Below are 15,852 nucleotides of genomic sequence, written 5' to 3'. Positions count from 1 at the left end.
GATCATGACCCTGGGCTGATTGCGGATTAAGATTGAAAAAACGGAGCGAGCTCTAGCATATCAGACCTGACGCGACAGATAAAATGGCAGGTAGACCGAGTCCCACTGGAAGTGATTGGAAGGACAGGGTGGAGAGGAGGCCTCTTGTGTGAGGTAAACGGAGTTGTGGGGGTGGGAGGCTGGTAAGGGCAATGTTTGTAGAAGTAGCTAATCAGGAAGACGCATGGGTGCAGCGAGTTATCAGGAAAGAGGGAGGTGTAGCTGGAGGAGTGCTCTGGTGATGGAAAAACCTCTTGGCTTTTTGGGTTTTTTTTTTTAAACCCCACATTTCAACAACACACACAGCCTTGTTCTTTTGATGTGGGGAGGTTGTGTCAAACCTGTTGTGTTTGAAAATTCAGACTCAAATTTTCTTTGGTACACAACATTCATCATAGTCACAGTAACACCACGCGGCTGATGATAACATCCCCAGAGACACCACACTCCGATGACTCAGATGACACTGTTCAGCTTGGCTCCATCATCTGTGCTTTAAGTACAAGACTGGCCATCACAATCAGCTGAAATGCTATGTTGCAGATATGAGTCGAGTCAAATAATGGACACTTACTGTACCTGTCATAGGCACTTGGTGAATGTTCTGCCCTTACTTGCTTTACGACATTTCTCACAAGCCCTCTACAATAATTCTCTCTCTCTCTCTCTCTCTCTCTCTCTCTCTCTTCCTTTCTCCCTGGCTCTGTGTTTTAAAGGAAAGACTTGTTTGCACTTGGGCACTGTGCCTGAGTGAGCACCTGTAGCAGAGCAAACGGACTGAGGAATAACAGTAGCGATACAGAGACATGAATGTTTGAGGTTAGCTGGAGAGAGAGCGAGAGAGAGACAGACAGACAGAGAGACAGACAGACAGACAGACAGACAGACAGACAGACAGACAGAGACAGAGAGAAGAAAGAGGCGGGATAGAATTGGGGGGTTTGTCAGATACCCTACAGCACTTCAGTCAAGACTGTTGAATACTAAGACAAGACCACCCCAGATAACTCTCTCTCTCTCTCTCTCTCTCAGCTTCAGGGGTATCATGTTAACAAGAAACTTATGCTGCACATTCCCTTTCATGGCGCTGGTGCTGCCAACCCCGTAGGCCTGGTACCGCGCAGCAGACAAACGGGTTAAACATGCTCTGGGTTATTTTCAAGCACAGAAACATAATTACGTTTTGGGACTGTGACAGACAAAGTTGCGTCGAGACATTTCTGATTGACTGAATCTCTGAGTAAGCATGGGGGATATTTCTCATTCTGATTAATAAGAAGCAGGTTTGGCTGTGAGATGCTTTGCTGTCATGTTCATACCTGATGCTGAGGTCTTGTCCCGGCTTTTATCTGTTTACAGCATTACAAAATTTATAGCTTTTGAACTTATGGTAACTTAAGTCAGCACTGCACTGATTGAGGCAATAAAGTCATAATGTTTGAGCTGTTGAGACATGTTAGCTGTATGTGAGGTTTGGATTCGAGATGTCTTCCTTAACACCTTATACAAATGATGTGTCATTTTTTTAGTGAAATCACCAAATTACACATTGAAACTTGTATCCAACTGTATTCTCACATCATAGCAGTGACCACATCATATGTTCTAAAAATATCAAAAGAAATACAGGATTGAATAGAAAAGTTTTTGGTATGCACAACACAAAAAGACATGTATTGTTTGGAATTTTGAATAATTTAGAATGTGCTGTGTGTTTCACAATAGTTACTATTTTTTTAGGAACATGCAGTGTGTACTGCAGCTTGATGGAAATGGCAGGTCATGAAACACATTGGTATGTACCGAAATGCCTGACGCAAATCTGCAGCGCTGTGAAACGCACAAACACACGCACACACGCACACACGCACACAGACACACGCACACAAACACACACATACACACTCAAACACACACACACACACACACACACACACACACACACATCATGCTCACTTGAATGTGGGCAATATGACATCAGCCCCTTCCCTGGAAGTGTGGTGGCTCAGTGATCACCGTTATCATGTTAAATGACAAGATTTTCAAAGATCAGTCATATGCACGTGATAAAATGATTGGTCTTTGGAAAACCAATAACATGACCAATAACTGTCACGTTACAGTAAAGTTGAGTAGGCTCTAACAAGATTACTGGGTTATGCTGACACACACCAAACATGTGTACAATTATTACCCCTGCTTGTATTCTAGATGACATAAAACAACAGCATGACAGTTTATCAGATCATGTCATTAAGAGCCTAGAGGATAAGTACCTGTAGCGTAGACTAAAGTTTTACTGTGTCTGACACAACGATACTGTCTTTGCAGAAAAGCATAACATTTCAAGTGAGCTGTGGAGTACAGCATGGCTTTGAACAAGCAATTATGAAGTTCAAACTTGTGAAAATTGGATTGGTGTCAAATGAAGTGTTTCTATGGTTTCCACACGACTGTTCATTTCATACACCTTTCATTCACATCCAATTATAAGCTTTTGAACAGACTTGGGGGGGGGGGGATTGGGGGGGGGGGGCAGTTACTCAGATTTTAAAAAGTCAAAGACTATTCATTATTTTTTTTATTCCGCTGATTTCGTTCAACTGATACATGCTCATTTGCACTTGTTCTGAAATTGCATTGTTTGTGTAGACTTAGAGATGGCTTAATGGAAATATGTTTTTTTTCCTCTTGTGATGTTTGTGTAGTGGGTCCATTGAACCATAGAGGAGATGTGTGTGCTGTAATGTAAGAGCCTGTAAAAAAAAACAACGCAACGATTCAATATTAAATACATAAACATATACATACAGCTTATTTACTTTGGGTTTGTTCCGTGGAACAGCATTTGAATGCACCTTTCTGGCGATGTTTTCTGGGGACAAAAAGGTCTTTTCCTCAAATCCAGTAAGGACTCAACCTTTCATTGTATTTTTTTGTTGTTGTTGTTGCTGTTGGTTTTTTTTTTGGTCTGTGCAAAGGTTGGTCACCGGTTCTGACATGGCGGCCACAGGCTGAGAGAATGGGAAACACATTCACAGCCTCGCTCTTGACTCTGTCACACTGTCCATTCATTTAAAAGTCTAGCACAGCGGGAAGCTCATCCTTGCGCTGACTCAAATGACTGTTTACCATAGGCTTGGCCAAGGTAATTGCTGTGGCTGGAGAGGCTACCGGCAAATAGAGATGAAAGAGGCCATAATTGCCGTCTTTTCGGCAGGTTGCCGTTTTGCAACACGACTGCGTCCTGGCAGGCCCCCTTGTTCCTCCTGAATGAACTAAAGGGCAAAAAAAAAAGTTGCCACGGTAATGACGTCAAAGGTGGGTTTGCGTTTTGGGGGTGGTCTAATGCTTCTCCCTGCAGGGGGCGCTGTGATGAGTAATAGTTGATGGAGTGAAACTTGAGTAATCAGCACAGCCAGAAGCAAAATAAATATACATAATAAATAAAAAAAATAAACAAATAAATAAATAAATAGTTAAAGATTGTATCCAAGTGATTCAAGACTGCATTAAGACTTGTTCAGATGAGCAAGAAGTGATTGTGTGACTGACCCTCTTTAATTACGACATCATCTCTAAGACTGAGTGATTTTCTACAACAAAGGAGCTTAATTTTTGAGATTTTTTTTTTTAGAACAACAGGGTACAACGTATGACCCTTAATGACATCCGGGACTAAAAGTGATTGCATTTTACTGCGGCAGGAAACAATTTAATGGATTCGTTTTATGATTTTTCAGTCAAAATGCCTGCCTTGAGAGCAAGACAATGATCTTGTTCCTTAATGAAAAAAAGAACTCGTGCGTGTCCTTACTAGGTTTGACTCAACAAGGAGCAAAAACCTTCATCAGTTAAGATCTGATTACTCCTTCTTGTCTATGAAATTGCATTATTCGTAGTGAACATTTCTCTTTTAATATTCTTAAACACAGGGGTATGTTACCTGGAGTCAGAGATGTAGTGCTGGTAAGTTGTTAACATGTAGGTGTTTTGAAGTGTATAAATTGCTCAAAGCTTGGTTGCAGTGGCCCCTTTGATGGCCATGCTGCCAAAGAGACTGGCAAGTATAATGTGAGATCTCTTTTTTTTTTTTCTTCATGCCTGTCAGAGGGTTCCAGAAGATTCTGCCATCAGTGAAATTTCTCGTGGAGAGGCGCGAGTGTGTGAAGTGGGGACGCCTCTCCCGTGACAGTGAACGTGTGGTCAGTTCTCAGCACTGGCGCTGCTATAGAAGACAGTGCTTTAATTTCACTCTGGGGCTCCTCAAACCATGACACACAAAGTGCTGTAAAACACCCTTTATTGGGAAAAATGATCAAAATGTTCATGTCACTTGTTTTCATAAAATGAAAGGGAATGTGAACAAGCTTATTTAAAAAAAAAGGTTAAAACTCACATGCTTAGGAATAATTAACCATTACAGTATCATACAGCGTCTTTGAAAGAAAAATATATGCATTTGTTGCATCTAATAAATAAATTCATATTTTTGTTATTACCTATTATTATTGCTTAATATATCACTCTGTGAATGTCATACAGCTTATAAAATTTAGAGTACGAACAGAAAAAGATTTTAAACTCCAAAGTCTTTCAGACAGATAAGGTAAAGCTGCCTGTCTAGAAAACATTTTGCCTGATGTTTTAATATAAAACAGTGCCACTTTTTCAGATAAAATTTTATCGAACATTTTCAATCCTACATGCTCAAATACTTGTATTCTAAACGAACTAAGTAATATAGTCAAAAGAATGATTATTCACATATTACGAAAGGCAACAGAAAATTTCATGATTGAAAAGACCTGCATCTTACTGACACCTGAAATTTGAGTAAATTATGATCAGGATTTTGTGATGAATGGTTTGTTCTTATCATTGATGTTGACTTGAGTATTTCTTCTTCTCTAAATCCAAGAGACACTGAATCTTATGTACTGCTTTACGCAATATTGCAAGCTCATTTTCCATTATTACTGTGCTTTGAACAATTCCAGAAGTAAGATGTGCAATTAATCCTACTGCCAAAGGAGAAGTTCACTCCTTTTCACATACTGGTTGATTATTAACCTTTACATGAGTGTTTGCCATGTGTTAACTTTTACAAATTTTTCTTTCTTTTTTTTTGTACAGAACACTTTGATTTTCAGGTTTTTGGATTTTTTTTTTAATAATGCATTGTCTGTTTCTATTTGTCTTTAAGACAGAACAGGATATTTTGGTCATTTACATTGATACGGACTTACTGGACTTCAAAATGTACATGACAAAAGACACTGGGGAATACTGGGCTACTGAAATAATGTATCTAAAAATGACCCCATGTTTAATTACACGGAGGTCAGGGCTACAATGGGTCCAAATATGAAAAAGAGTTAACTTCTCCTTTAAATCTACCTGAAGCATGTTCCTGCACTTGCTTTCATTGAGTAAAACATGAATAATCCATTTACCTTTTACATCTTAGTCGTACTAGCTTTTTACGGATATCATTTTGTGTTTATGTACTGGTCCCTTGTAGTCAATTCTGAGGATAAATTACGCAACAATTTTAAATCAGAACTCAAAGTAATAGTGACCTGTCGCATTAACCTTTAGTATTCAAATTTATTTAAAGAAAAAAAAAAAGAATCAAATATGCTTGTGGTGCTCGTTGCCAACTACTTTTCTTTCTTTCTTTCTTTTTTTTTTCTTTAAAAAAAAAAGTGAATTACTTTGTTTGTCTTGAAAGTCAAGCTCACACATCTGTGTCCAGTGGTGGTAGTCTGTCTAAACATGGGGATAATGAATCCTGGCTGTGTGTGGAACTAATGCCTGTGTCTGAGTCTGTGTCTGTCACATCGGTTGGGGACAGACATGGTCTAAGCTTCTCTACTGTCTGCTGCGGAATATTAAACTTGACCTGACTCTTTGAACACACGGAGCTGGGCTGTCCAGGGCACTCTTCCAGCTGCAGAGAACTGAGCTGGGAAACCAGCTGCTGGTACTCCCAGTTCCTTGACTGCAAGGTGGTGCTGTTCTGCTGGAGCTCCTTCTCCAGTTCCTGGGTTTGGTTGTGGAGACAGAGGCCAGCCTGCATGCTCTGTTCCAGTTCATTACGTAAGCTCTCCAGTTCTTGGACCTCAGAGGAAGACAAATCTTCTGGATCTAAGCATGGGCTTGCAGCCATTGCTCCTGCTGGTTCCTCATTCTCCAGCATCCACGCACTCTTCCTCAACTCTTCATCGATGTCCCGAGACAGCTCGCTAATGAGCTCTCGGTGCCTGTGCAACTGTAGTTCCAACTGATTGATACCATCACTGGTGTAGAGGTATTCTTGTAGCTGATCTTCACACTGAGATGCGGAGAGGGACAGAGTCAGGGATTGGCTGTCGGGACTGTCTGTCAAGCGTAAGGAAGCTGAGGAGTCCTCTAGGAACTGTCGCTCAATGCGCTCTATTTCCATATCCATATCCCGCATGCTTTGTACCTGCTGCCGTATGGTGTGATCCTGGGATATGATAAGCCGAACCATCCTGTCTATTTCCTCAGATCCTTCATGGATCTCCTCCTTCCGGAGTTTCTCAAGCTTCCGGAAGGCCTTCTTCACCAGACGCTTCTGACGTTCCACTGGGAGCGTCTTGGCGTACTGCGCGGGACCTTGCTCCCATCTCTTCGCCTTTGCGCTCCGAGACTTGGACGCCCTCTTCGCGCCCTTGGACGCGGGAACGAAATCACTGGTCTTCACCAAAACAAACTGAATGTAGGGTTTCTGGTCACCCCAAGCATTCCAGAGGCGAAGGATACGGGTCAGAGGTGGTAGAGCCCTCTCAAATCCCTTCCACCGCTCTAGCAAGCAAAACTCGTCCGGCTCCCCGTGCAAGAGCCTCTTACTTTCTGGAACGGTCTTGTGGTCGTCCAGCAGGGCTTGAACCATGTCTGCACACGTGGTGTGCTTGTTCACCCCACAGACCACCTTCTCTTCATTGCATACCCACACCTGGATCTCCTTCCCGGGTATCTCCTCTGCATCTTTAGCCCTAATCGAGACACAACAACAGTCCATCAGTGCTTATTTCATGATCACGGCTTTTGGTAAAAACGAAAAGTTTCGATATGCAACAAAACCAACATGACTATGTTTGAAAATTATATTAACAGTTCATTTTTATCTGCCTATCGGGTGGATGTTCATATAAACCTTTAATTTGTTGTGTCTGATGGTGATACCAACTCTATGCCTTTTCAGATCATCCAGTTAGATGTTGTAAGTAGTCATTCTTTCTCTGTCTGGTCATCATAACGTTACATGTTTATCCATTAAATAACACATCACTCGGTGTCAGAAATGGTACAGCCTGCATTCAAATGGTTCAGCAGAATTGCTAATACCTGTATCATCGGAACTGTTAAAGTACAAATGAGTTTTCTTGTGCAACAAAAGATTCACCCATAATGACTGAAATCTTTACATATACTTACATATGCTAGAAACAGACACACACACACACAACCCCCCTCCCCCCATTTATGCCTATTTTATTTTCAATGCTGCTTGAACACTTAATGTAATCAAAACCTATGACCATGTACCACTGAACATAAATAAACAGACAAACAAACGAGGGGAAAAAGATAATAAAAAAAAAACTATCATCTGAATGTGCAGCTCTTGTTCCTCAGCTTTTTGAGCAGAGGATTTCTCATTTATTTCTATCAGTCCTGCCATCGTCTTGGCAGGTCTGATCGAAATAATGAGAAATTCTCTGTTTTTACTCTGAAATTCTAATTGTTTTACTCAGTGACAGAACCAGAATTAATGGCAAAACCCTGTCCAGTGGAACTGTTTGGTGGGGCTTGCTTTTTCTCTGATTTACAATCTGATACGTTAGTATTTTGGTTTCCACAGCACTCAGGAAAGAAAAAAAAAACCCACAAGTGGTGCATTGTGTGAAGTCTTGATGAATTGCCTCTTTGGAATGCAATGCGTGCGCAACAATGCTACAACATGGTTAATGGTTAGAGGACCCTGAGAGACCAACTGAACAAAGTCAATAATCCAGCAATGCAGCAGCCAGCAACCTACCTAATGTACTCAATTACCATGACAACCTTAAGCCTGAGATTTCAGCCTGTTTTCATAACACATTAGTTACTTGGTGAACGGCTTTATTAAAATAAATAAACTGATATTTGTTTTTTGTTTTTTTTCCAGCGTTCAAGTGATACACTAAAATGGACAGATGACAGAAAATGAAGTAAGCAAATGTATAAGACAAAAATACACAGAAAAGTTTCATGAGCACAGCTGCCCCACTGAATACCATAATTAACGCAAATTACAACTTCACGATTCTGTAGTGGAGACGTGGGAGTCTCGAATGAGGGAGTTAATTGTTTGGGTAATTAGTACATAATTTATATGACAATATTAACCTGAGCTTAACGCTGACATTTGATTCGAAGTCATACAACTGAATGCGATATAACTCCCATAGGTCAGGTCTTTCCTGGTCAGTCTACCAGACTCTCTCGTCCAAGGTTTAGCCAGGAGTATTTACATGTCCGCCAAACTAAATTGCACACAATTATGGAAAATAAACATTGATAAGGTTTTTTTTTTGGTTTGTTTTTTTTTTAACACATGACTACAGCTCACAGTTCAGGTCAGCCAAATCATCTTCATGTCTCGTAACTTCATACACTCTAGAGACACAACCTGCAGGGCTCATACACATGGATGTGTGAAACAGGCCTCTCTGAGAGCATTCATCGCACATACACCGGGGGGGAGGGGGGAGGGGGGGGCGGAGTGAGGTTACAAAATTATGTAATCAGCATGGAATCATACCAACAGCAAATAATTCCAAAACCTGATAACCAGATGATGTGCCACGACAAGGTTGGTATGCATACAGAACTTTGTCTGTTGTTTTTTTTTTTTGGGGGGGGGGGGGGGGGGGGGGGGGACTTGGTGAGAGAAAAACTGATGAAAAACTTAGTAGGTGAATTGTCATCGTGGTATGACATCATTTATGGTCTGTGATATCTCACTGAGGGTTAGGTATCTTTCCCCTCTCAAAAAAAAAAAAAGTGTGGATTTTAGCCCTCTTCCAAGTCATCATCTGCTCAGGAAATCAACAGAGTTTAGATGGAAGCACCTGTGTTTGTCTTTTGTGAAAATCAATGGACACTAGCAACATCCTGTTACATACTTCCTGCCTCTGAATTTACACATTGTGCTACCAAGGGGGAAAAAAAGACCCCGCTTCCATAGTTATATGACCACAGAAATAGAAGTTCAGCATTCTGCTGTGTGTGAGAGGGGAAGAAGACGTCTGCCTCTGTTAAGCCGAACAGAGCGATTTTAATGAAACGTTTAGGCATATTGGCTTAGGCATAGTAACATACTGTGATATGAAGCAGTGTTTGTTGTGAACACTAACCAGCATGGAAACCGTAAAATGTGGCGAGGGCACAGATTAGTAAATCAGCCAAGGTAGAAAAGAAAAGAAAAGAAAAGAAAAGAAAAGAAAAGAAAAGAACAGCATGTTGTTCTCACTCCTGAACAAACAGAAACGTGCCAACGATGGTTGGAGACAGATATAAGAACTTGAAACACGGGAACACTTGGTGTCCTCCTTTGGCACGCCTGGGGCAGGACAAATATATTTACTGAGAAAAGCATCAATTAAGTCTAAAACCACTCCATTCCATTAGACCCTTATATACCTGTGTGCACTGAAGAGTGATTAAGACAAGCGAGTTGTTAAGCGGATTGCTAAAGACAAATTCCTTCGATGAATCCCAGATTCACAGGTTGGCTAACAAAACATCGATTGCATTTGCATATTGTGATTTGTCTGCCCATATATAATTTAAAGATGATGTTTAAATATACAGTACGTGCGAGCGCAGATGTGATTATTGATATGGCATAAATCTGAATTGATTATCAAGTCAGCACTTAGATTAGGTTCTACGGACGTCAATAAAAGCGCCATGGAATACTGTGGTTTAGACTCCGGTAGCGTCATATATGAAATTGGCTTCTAAGTGAACAATGGTGAGTAAACCAACTTGAACCCCAGGTGAACTGGCATATTGTGAAACCTAGCTGAAGAAGAGACCTATTACCATCTCAGAGCTTCTATGACATTTATTTAAATGATAATTGAGACACACGAGAAGTTCGGAATTAACATGCTGTCCACACAAGCAAACTGACAACAGAAACAACAACAGCAACAAAACATTTAGCAGTACAGCAACCTTGCAAATTTAACCACAAACACTCGCATTTGCATTTAACATGTCCTGACAGGAGAAGAGCCGGCCTCTCATAATCTTTGGGGATCGCTGTTTATCGTTTTTAATGATACAGTAAAGCAAAGTAATGCTACTCAGGTGTGACAGCCTTAAGCCTTTATAATGAGTGCTGTATAAACCTTACTTGACCTGGTTATTCTTTTAGTAAACGTAAGTAAATTTGTATGTATAAACACGAATGTCAAGAATGAACTATCGCTTAGATAAGCGATGGCATTTCTCAAAGGAGAGCGATAATCCGAAGATGAGCGTAAATCTCACATGGCATGACATCAGTCAAGAAATAACACGGCTTCTAAGGCCTTATCAGGGGAGGATGAGGGGTTGAGAAGGGAAAAAAAACATTGTGGTTTGTTGATCTCTGTGTAGACTCCCTGTTCTGATAGGCATCTCTGAAAAGACATAACACTCTCTTCCTCTCTCTGTGGGCTGCAGGTCACAATAACTATGCAAAAATGGATCCTAGCAAACTAGAGAAGACTTGAAGCCGAGAATGCCCATTCTACAACATTTTTAACTCTCCATAACAACCAAAAAAAAAAAGAAACTTCCCCATTAATACTCCCTCATGTGGGACTAACAGCAACAGATTACAATGGAAAGAAACCCGGCAACTAATTTAAAAATGAAACTATTCAGTTGTACAAATGTATTAGTCCCATGTACAGGCCTGTACGACAAACGTTTCCTTTTTAACAATTTTTCATCACATACGACATGTTTAAGAGTTACACTGACTTTGCCACAATGCAAAGACTCTCTATTGAAGGTGACAGATACCAGGCATAAGGGGGCAAAGATAAGAGGGAGATTTGTATTATGTAACTGGTATCTCTGAGTGTATGAGGTATAAAACAGCCTTATAAGGGAAAACTGGTGAAAACATTCCAGAGTACAGAAGACAGTTTTCTTTGCACCACTTGAAATAGAAGTTTAAAGTAAAATGATCTTTGATATATTTGCCATCTCAAAAATACTCATAATTATAGTTGGCTGTGCCATAAAAGCACCCCCCCCCCCACCAAAAAAAAGAAAAAAAAAAGAAAAGAAAAGTCCACCCAGAGTGTTTCAAGTTAGAGTTTGGAAAAGCAGTAAAAGTTCTCCAGCGCTCTGTTTCCCAAATCAATTGCTACTCTAATATATATATCTGACTGTTGTTATAAGAAAGCCACTGAATTTACATAAATAATGTAATGTTTTAGACAGCATGGTTAACGGTTTTATTAAATTATTCATATTCATTTTGCCCCTGGCTAATTTGGTGCCATTAAGATCATTAGGATGGCGTTTATAGGCTCAGTTTTCATTAAGATCACAAATATTTGATGTATTTCAAACAGAGGTATGGGTTTTAATCTCCTACCCTGAGCGGCTATTATAATATGTTCAAAACACCATGTTGGCTCACCTGGAGCCAGTGCAACATCAAACGTTAACCAAGCCACTTAAAAGCAATTGCATAGACAATTACAGAGGTGTCGATGGTAGGTTCCCTCTAAACTTGAACCAAGTGCGCAGTGTGATATTATCTATCGTCCTTCTCTTTGATTTAAAGCAATTATGCAAACAAAAAAAGTCCTCTTTCATAGCAGTACCAGTCTGTTGAGGAACGGAGGTATCAGTTTTTCTTTATGGTATAAATGGCATATGTTTCAGGGTGATAACAATAAAGGTTAGGTGTAATTTGACAGTTATCACACCTAGTGATCAATAATAGAAAACAGACACTTGTATTAGAACATTTTTTGACACCGCCGAATGCCAAAGTCGAAAACACACACACACACACACACACACACACACACACACACACACACACACAGGTAATGGCACTACATATTACAATCACGGTATGTCTGTATAATGCAAGGCTGGTCCTAGAGGTGTCAATGTCAGAGTAACTCTAAACTTGAACTAGGAGTGCAAAGCATTTTCCACCTTCTTTTCACTTAAAAGCAATTTACAGTAACCCTGATGTTTTTACAGTAACATAAATATCTACAAAATCTATGTAATAGCATTGATATGAGTACAAATAGCAAGAGACAATTAAATATTCAATCTCTTTCTCTCTCTCTCTCTCTCTCTCACACACACACACACACACACATACACACACACACACACACACACACACACACACACACACACACAGGCACACACACATTTTGCTGAGGGTACTGGACATAACAATTATGCTACTCTAATGCCGGGGTGGATTTGGAAGTACCAGAGTCTCGGCGGAGTTACCTGTAGTTCTTCCAAGACAAGAGTGACAACGAGCCAAGGTAACTCGACACTGGGCAACCATACAACTGAACAACATTCTACTGTATGCTGGCTATTTTGTTCAAGTTCTAATAACTTGCACAGCAAAACCAAAGCATTACAATGAACCTAAACGCAGCATTTCCCTTACTCATTTCCTTTAAGTATAAGAAACTCCTTTATGCGAAAAAACAGAGGTAGACAGTTAAAACAAAAACAAATTTGAAGAAAAGATGTAAAGCATTAATTTTTTTCAATATCATATTCGTCGTAGTACTAAACGACGTTCGTACATCGTTCGTATATTTCGCATAGGAATCACCAAACACTTATCAGAGAGAAAAGACAAGTACACCAAAGTACATTAAAATATAGCCTACTTGTTCCTCAAGTGCGCTTTCAGAAAGTTTCTTCCAAATGGGGCCATTTCAAGTGTTGCCAAGTGTTTAAAAATACATCCAAACACATCAAATTTGCTCCATGCTGAGAAAAGCCAAGTCTACGAGAATCTTCCAAACGAAACACAGCACGACTCAGGACACTGAAACACCTTAAGCAACTTCCAAACTTCGTAGTTCTGCGCGGTCACATGCGGCGCACTTTTTTGGAGGGCCGTCCTACTTTACAGAGGGAGGTGACAAAGTTTATAAGCTTGTCTCCTTAGTACATCACCTGGAGATACTAAACGTGTTCAAGTTGCCTACATTTCGGCACGTCAGATGTCATACGACCTACGATTATAGAGGTATTAAGATAAGTCTGTGATAGTCATCAAAGCACACTCTCGCAGAGTAGGGGTGGGGTGCTCTAGTTAAACAAAACAAAGATAACGCAGGTGGTCTGTTGGTCATGGTCACCTGCAATACAGCATTACAGTGTTCATAACAACCGCTTTATTTGTTACAAATGTATTCGAAACTGACAATAGGAGAGAGGCTGATTAAGCGAACATGCTTTGACCTTTTAAACCCTTTTCCACTTTACTTTGAGAGACTCGTGTTAATGCATCAAAATAACGGGTTCTGTCAAATTAACCGGTTTAGGGCTGCCTATAGGGTTCTCAAAGAATCATCGGATCTGGCATGTCATAACAAGAATAGCACTGGAACCAACAGGATAGAGAAGTTGTAGGTTGCAGTTATAACTAATTAGTCTTCTCGAGAGCGACGTCTAGTGGAAAAGTTCCAGCACTACGTTGCTTATTGAGGGGGGAAAAAAAACAGAAATTGTGTATGTAACACATGGACAGCATGTATAACTCGTTACGTGACACGGGACGACTTAAAAAAAAATTAAATTGCATTATGGATCTCTTTCAGTAGCCTAAAAACATACTGGTTCACTCATGTCAATCTGACATTTGTAGTTGTATGATGACTCTGTTCAGGTAGTTGTAGATAACTAAAGGCACAAATACATGTGTTAGCCTCGTAAAGGATACAAATCTGATTCGGATTCCTCTTGCGCTGAAATACGATTTTTCACTTTCAAGAGGAGAATGTGCTGTTGTAAGCTGAGTCAAGAAAATGATTTCAAAATGCCTATAGGTCAAAATGCCAGTCTTGTATAACATCTTGTTATTCAAGATATTACTCTTGCATAAATCTCAGAGACCTTCAAATACATAATTAAAAGAAATGGTCGCTAAGTTCACACTGGGAAAAACTGGTTATGCTGTGTTTTCTCAAATGCTCTACTTTACATGCTACACCAAATCATAGTGCATAAAAAAATTTCTAAAATGCACCTTTACAGCTCACTTCCCAACCACTCCAAAGTCACCAGGATGTTTATTTCAGCACTGTAAAAATCAGTATGCATCCTCATAAATTGCTCCTCATAACCTTGTTTACTCATGTTTGTCATACTCCCGGGTACAAGTAGAATATTGAGTTAAAGAGTTCTGTCCTACCTACCCCAGAGGATGAAAAAAAAAAATAATAATGAGAAATTGGAATTGGAGAAGTTTTGACGTCAGCAGGTAGAGTGACGAACGTGTAAGTCTGGGGTGGCGGCAGCTGATCTCACAGTGACACACACTAGGGGCACAGAGGGGGCAAAATCGAGGGGTAGAGGGCTGGTTAGTGGGAGTAATAGAGGGAAAAAGAAAGAGAGAGGGGAGGGGGTGGTTATGAAGGAGCAGTCCTTCTGACATCACGCCAGCTCTTATATACCCCACAGAATGGAGATCAGGCGCTTCTCACGGGCGCCTCTCCGAAAAGCCACACACTGCCACGCAACAGATAGGACCAGAGACTTGGAGGACTGCTACATAACTTTCTTCTATTCCTTCCTCTCGCAACTGCTCCCGTCTCTCTCTCTCTCTCTCTCCCTCTCTCTCTCTCTCTCTCTCTCTCTCTCTCTCTTTCTCTCTCTCTCTCTTTCCCTCTCTCTCTCTGTCTGTCTGTCTGTCTCTCTCTCTCTCTTTGAACTCTAACCTTATGGACTTAGGCCCAGCATAAAAGTGCAAAGACTGTGGAACTGTCATCAAGATGCAGATGCAACTTGCCTTTCTGGTTCTCTTGGCTCTGGTGTGCACTGGACTATGCTCAGGTAAGGACTGTAGCTGCTGCATATTATAGATGGTGTTCCCTCTGTAGAGTAGCAATCAGTTTTTTGTTTTTGTTTTTTTTTTTGCTCTATTGCTTGGTTATTTGATTACTATTTTTGTGCATAATGCAGCAACTTGTAGAATTTTCTCTTTTTCCTTTTTCTTTTTTTTTTTTATCATGAGGAGACATTTATTTTATCAAGTGACATTTCTTTCCTAAGATCTTGCAGTTCAAGTCAAAGATAAAAAGCACACAAAATTTCTGTGTTGTAATGTTTCTAGACAGATGACAAATGATATCAATTCATAGACTGCACTTAATATATTAAAATGTTCAAATGATCAAAGTCCTGTTCAGAGAGAATTAACTGCGATTAAGGAATGGCATACTAAGCTGTGCTTCAACATAAATAGGCCTATTTGAGCACCTGTTCTTAAAAAAACAACAAAAACCCCCCCTCAAAAACAAAACAAACAAACAAAAAACATTAAGACATCGTTATGAGTTTAAAGCAATACTTTTCCTGATCAAATATGCTACTAATGTTAGTTTTGTTATCCATATATTATACATTATCATGTTATCATGTAATATATAACAAAACACTTACTATTGATGGGTGACGGTTGACTTTTGGAACTTACTCTGTGTTTTGTCTGCGCTCCAAGCTGACCTGATTGTA

General features: G+C 40.1%; 2 protein-coding genes across 2 annotated transcripts in view; one reads left to right on the top strand and one right to left on the bottom strand.

The window, feature by feature from the left end:
* Positions 1-4,438: 4,438 nt before the first annotated feature.
* Positions 4,439-13,165, bottom strand: rassf9 (Ras association domain family member 9). Its single transcript, XM_030790152.1, has 2 exons — positions 12,999-13,165; positions 4,439-7,061 (listed from the first exon to the last, which is right to left on the bottom strand). The coding sequence occupies exons 1-2, from the start codon at positions 13,043-13,045 to the stop codon at positions 5,780-5,782; spliced, it is 1,329 nt and encodes a 442-aa protein (XP_030646012.1). The 5' UTR covers positions 13,046-13,165; the 3' UTR covers positions 4,439-5,779.
* A 1,924-nt stretch (positions 13,166-15,089) lies between these two features.
* nts (neurotensin) overlaps positions 15,090-15,852 on the top strand; it is a 5,940-nt gene continuing 5,177 nt past the window's right edge. The window contains exon 1 of the mRNA XM_030790985.1: positions 15,090-15,171. Within this exon, the coding sequence (XP_030646845.1) occupies positions 15,111-15,171 (61 nt within the window). The 5' untranslated portion in view covers positions 15,090-15,110. The remainder of the gene's footprint in view (positions 15,172-15,852) is intronic.

Source organism: Chanos chanos, chromosome 13, assembly GCF_902362185.1.
Source record: "Chanos chanos chromosome 13, fChaCha1.1, whole genome shotgun sequence".
NCBI classification, from domain to species: domain Eukaryota; kingdom Metazoa; phylum Chordata; class Actinopteri; order Gonorynchiformes; family Chanidae; genus Chanos; species Chanos chanos.
This window is presented reverse-complemented; position numbering and strand designations above follow the sequence as displayed.

What these genes read in the sequence shown, in the direction of transcription:
- rassf9 (XM_030790152.1), bottom strand. Translation starts at nt 13,045, where the DNA reads ATGGCCCCATTTGGAAGAAACTTTCTGAAAGCGCACTTGAGGAACAA. An exon ending in AAAGCGCACTTGAGGAACAA is followed by an intron (nt 7,062 to 12,998) that starts GTAGGCTATATT and finishes TGTCTCGATTAG; the next exon opens with GGCTAAAGATGCAGAGGAGA.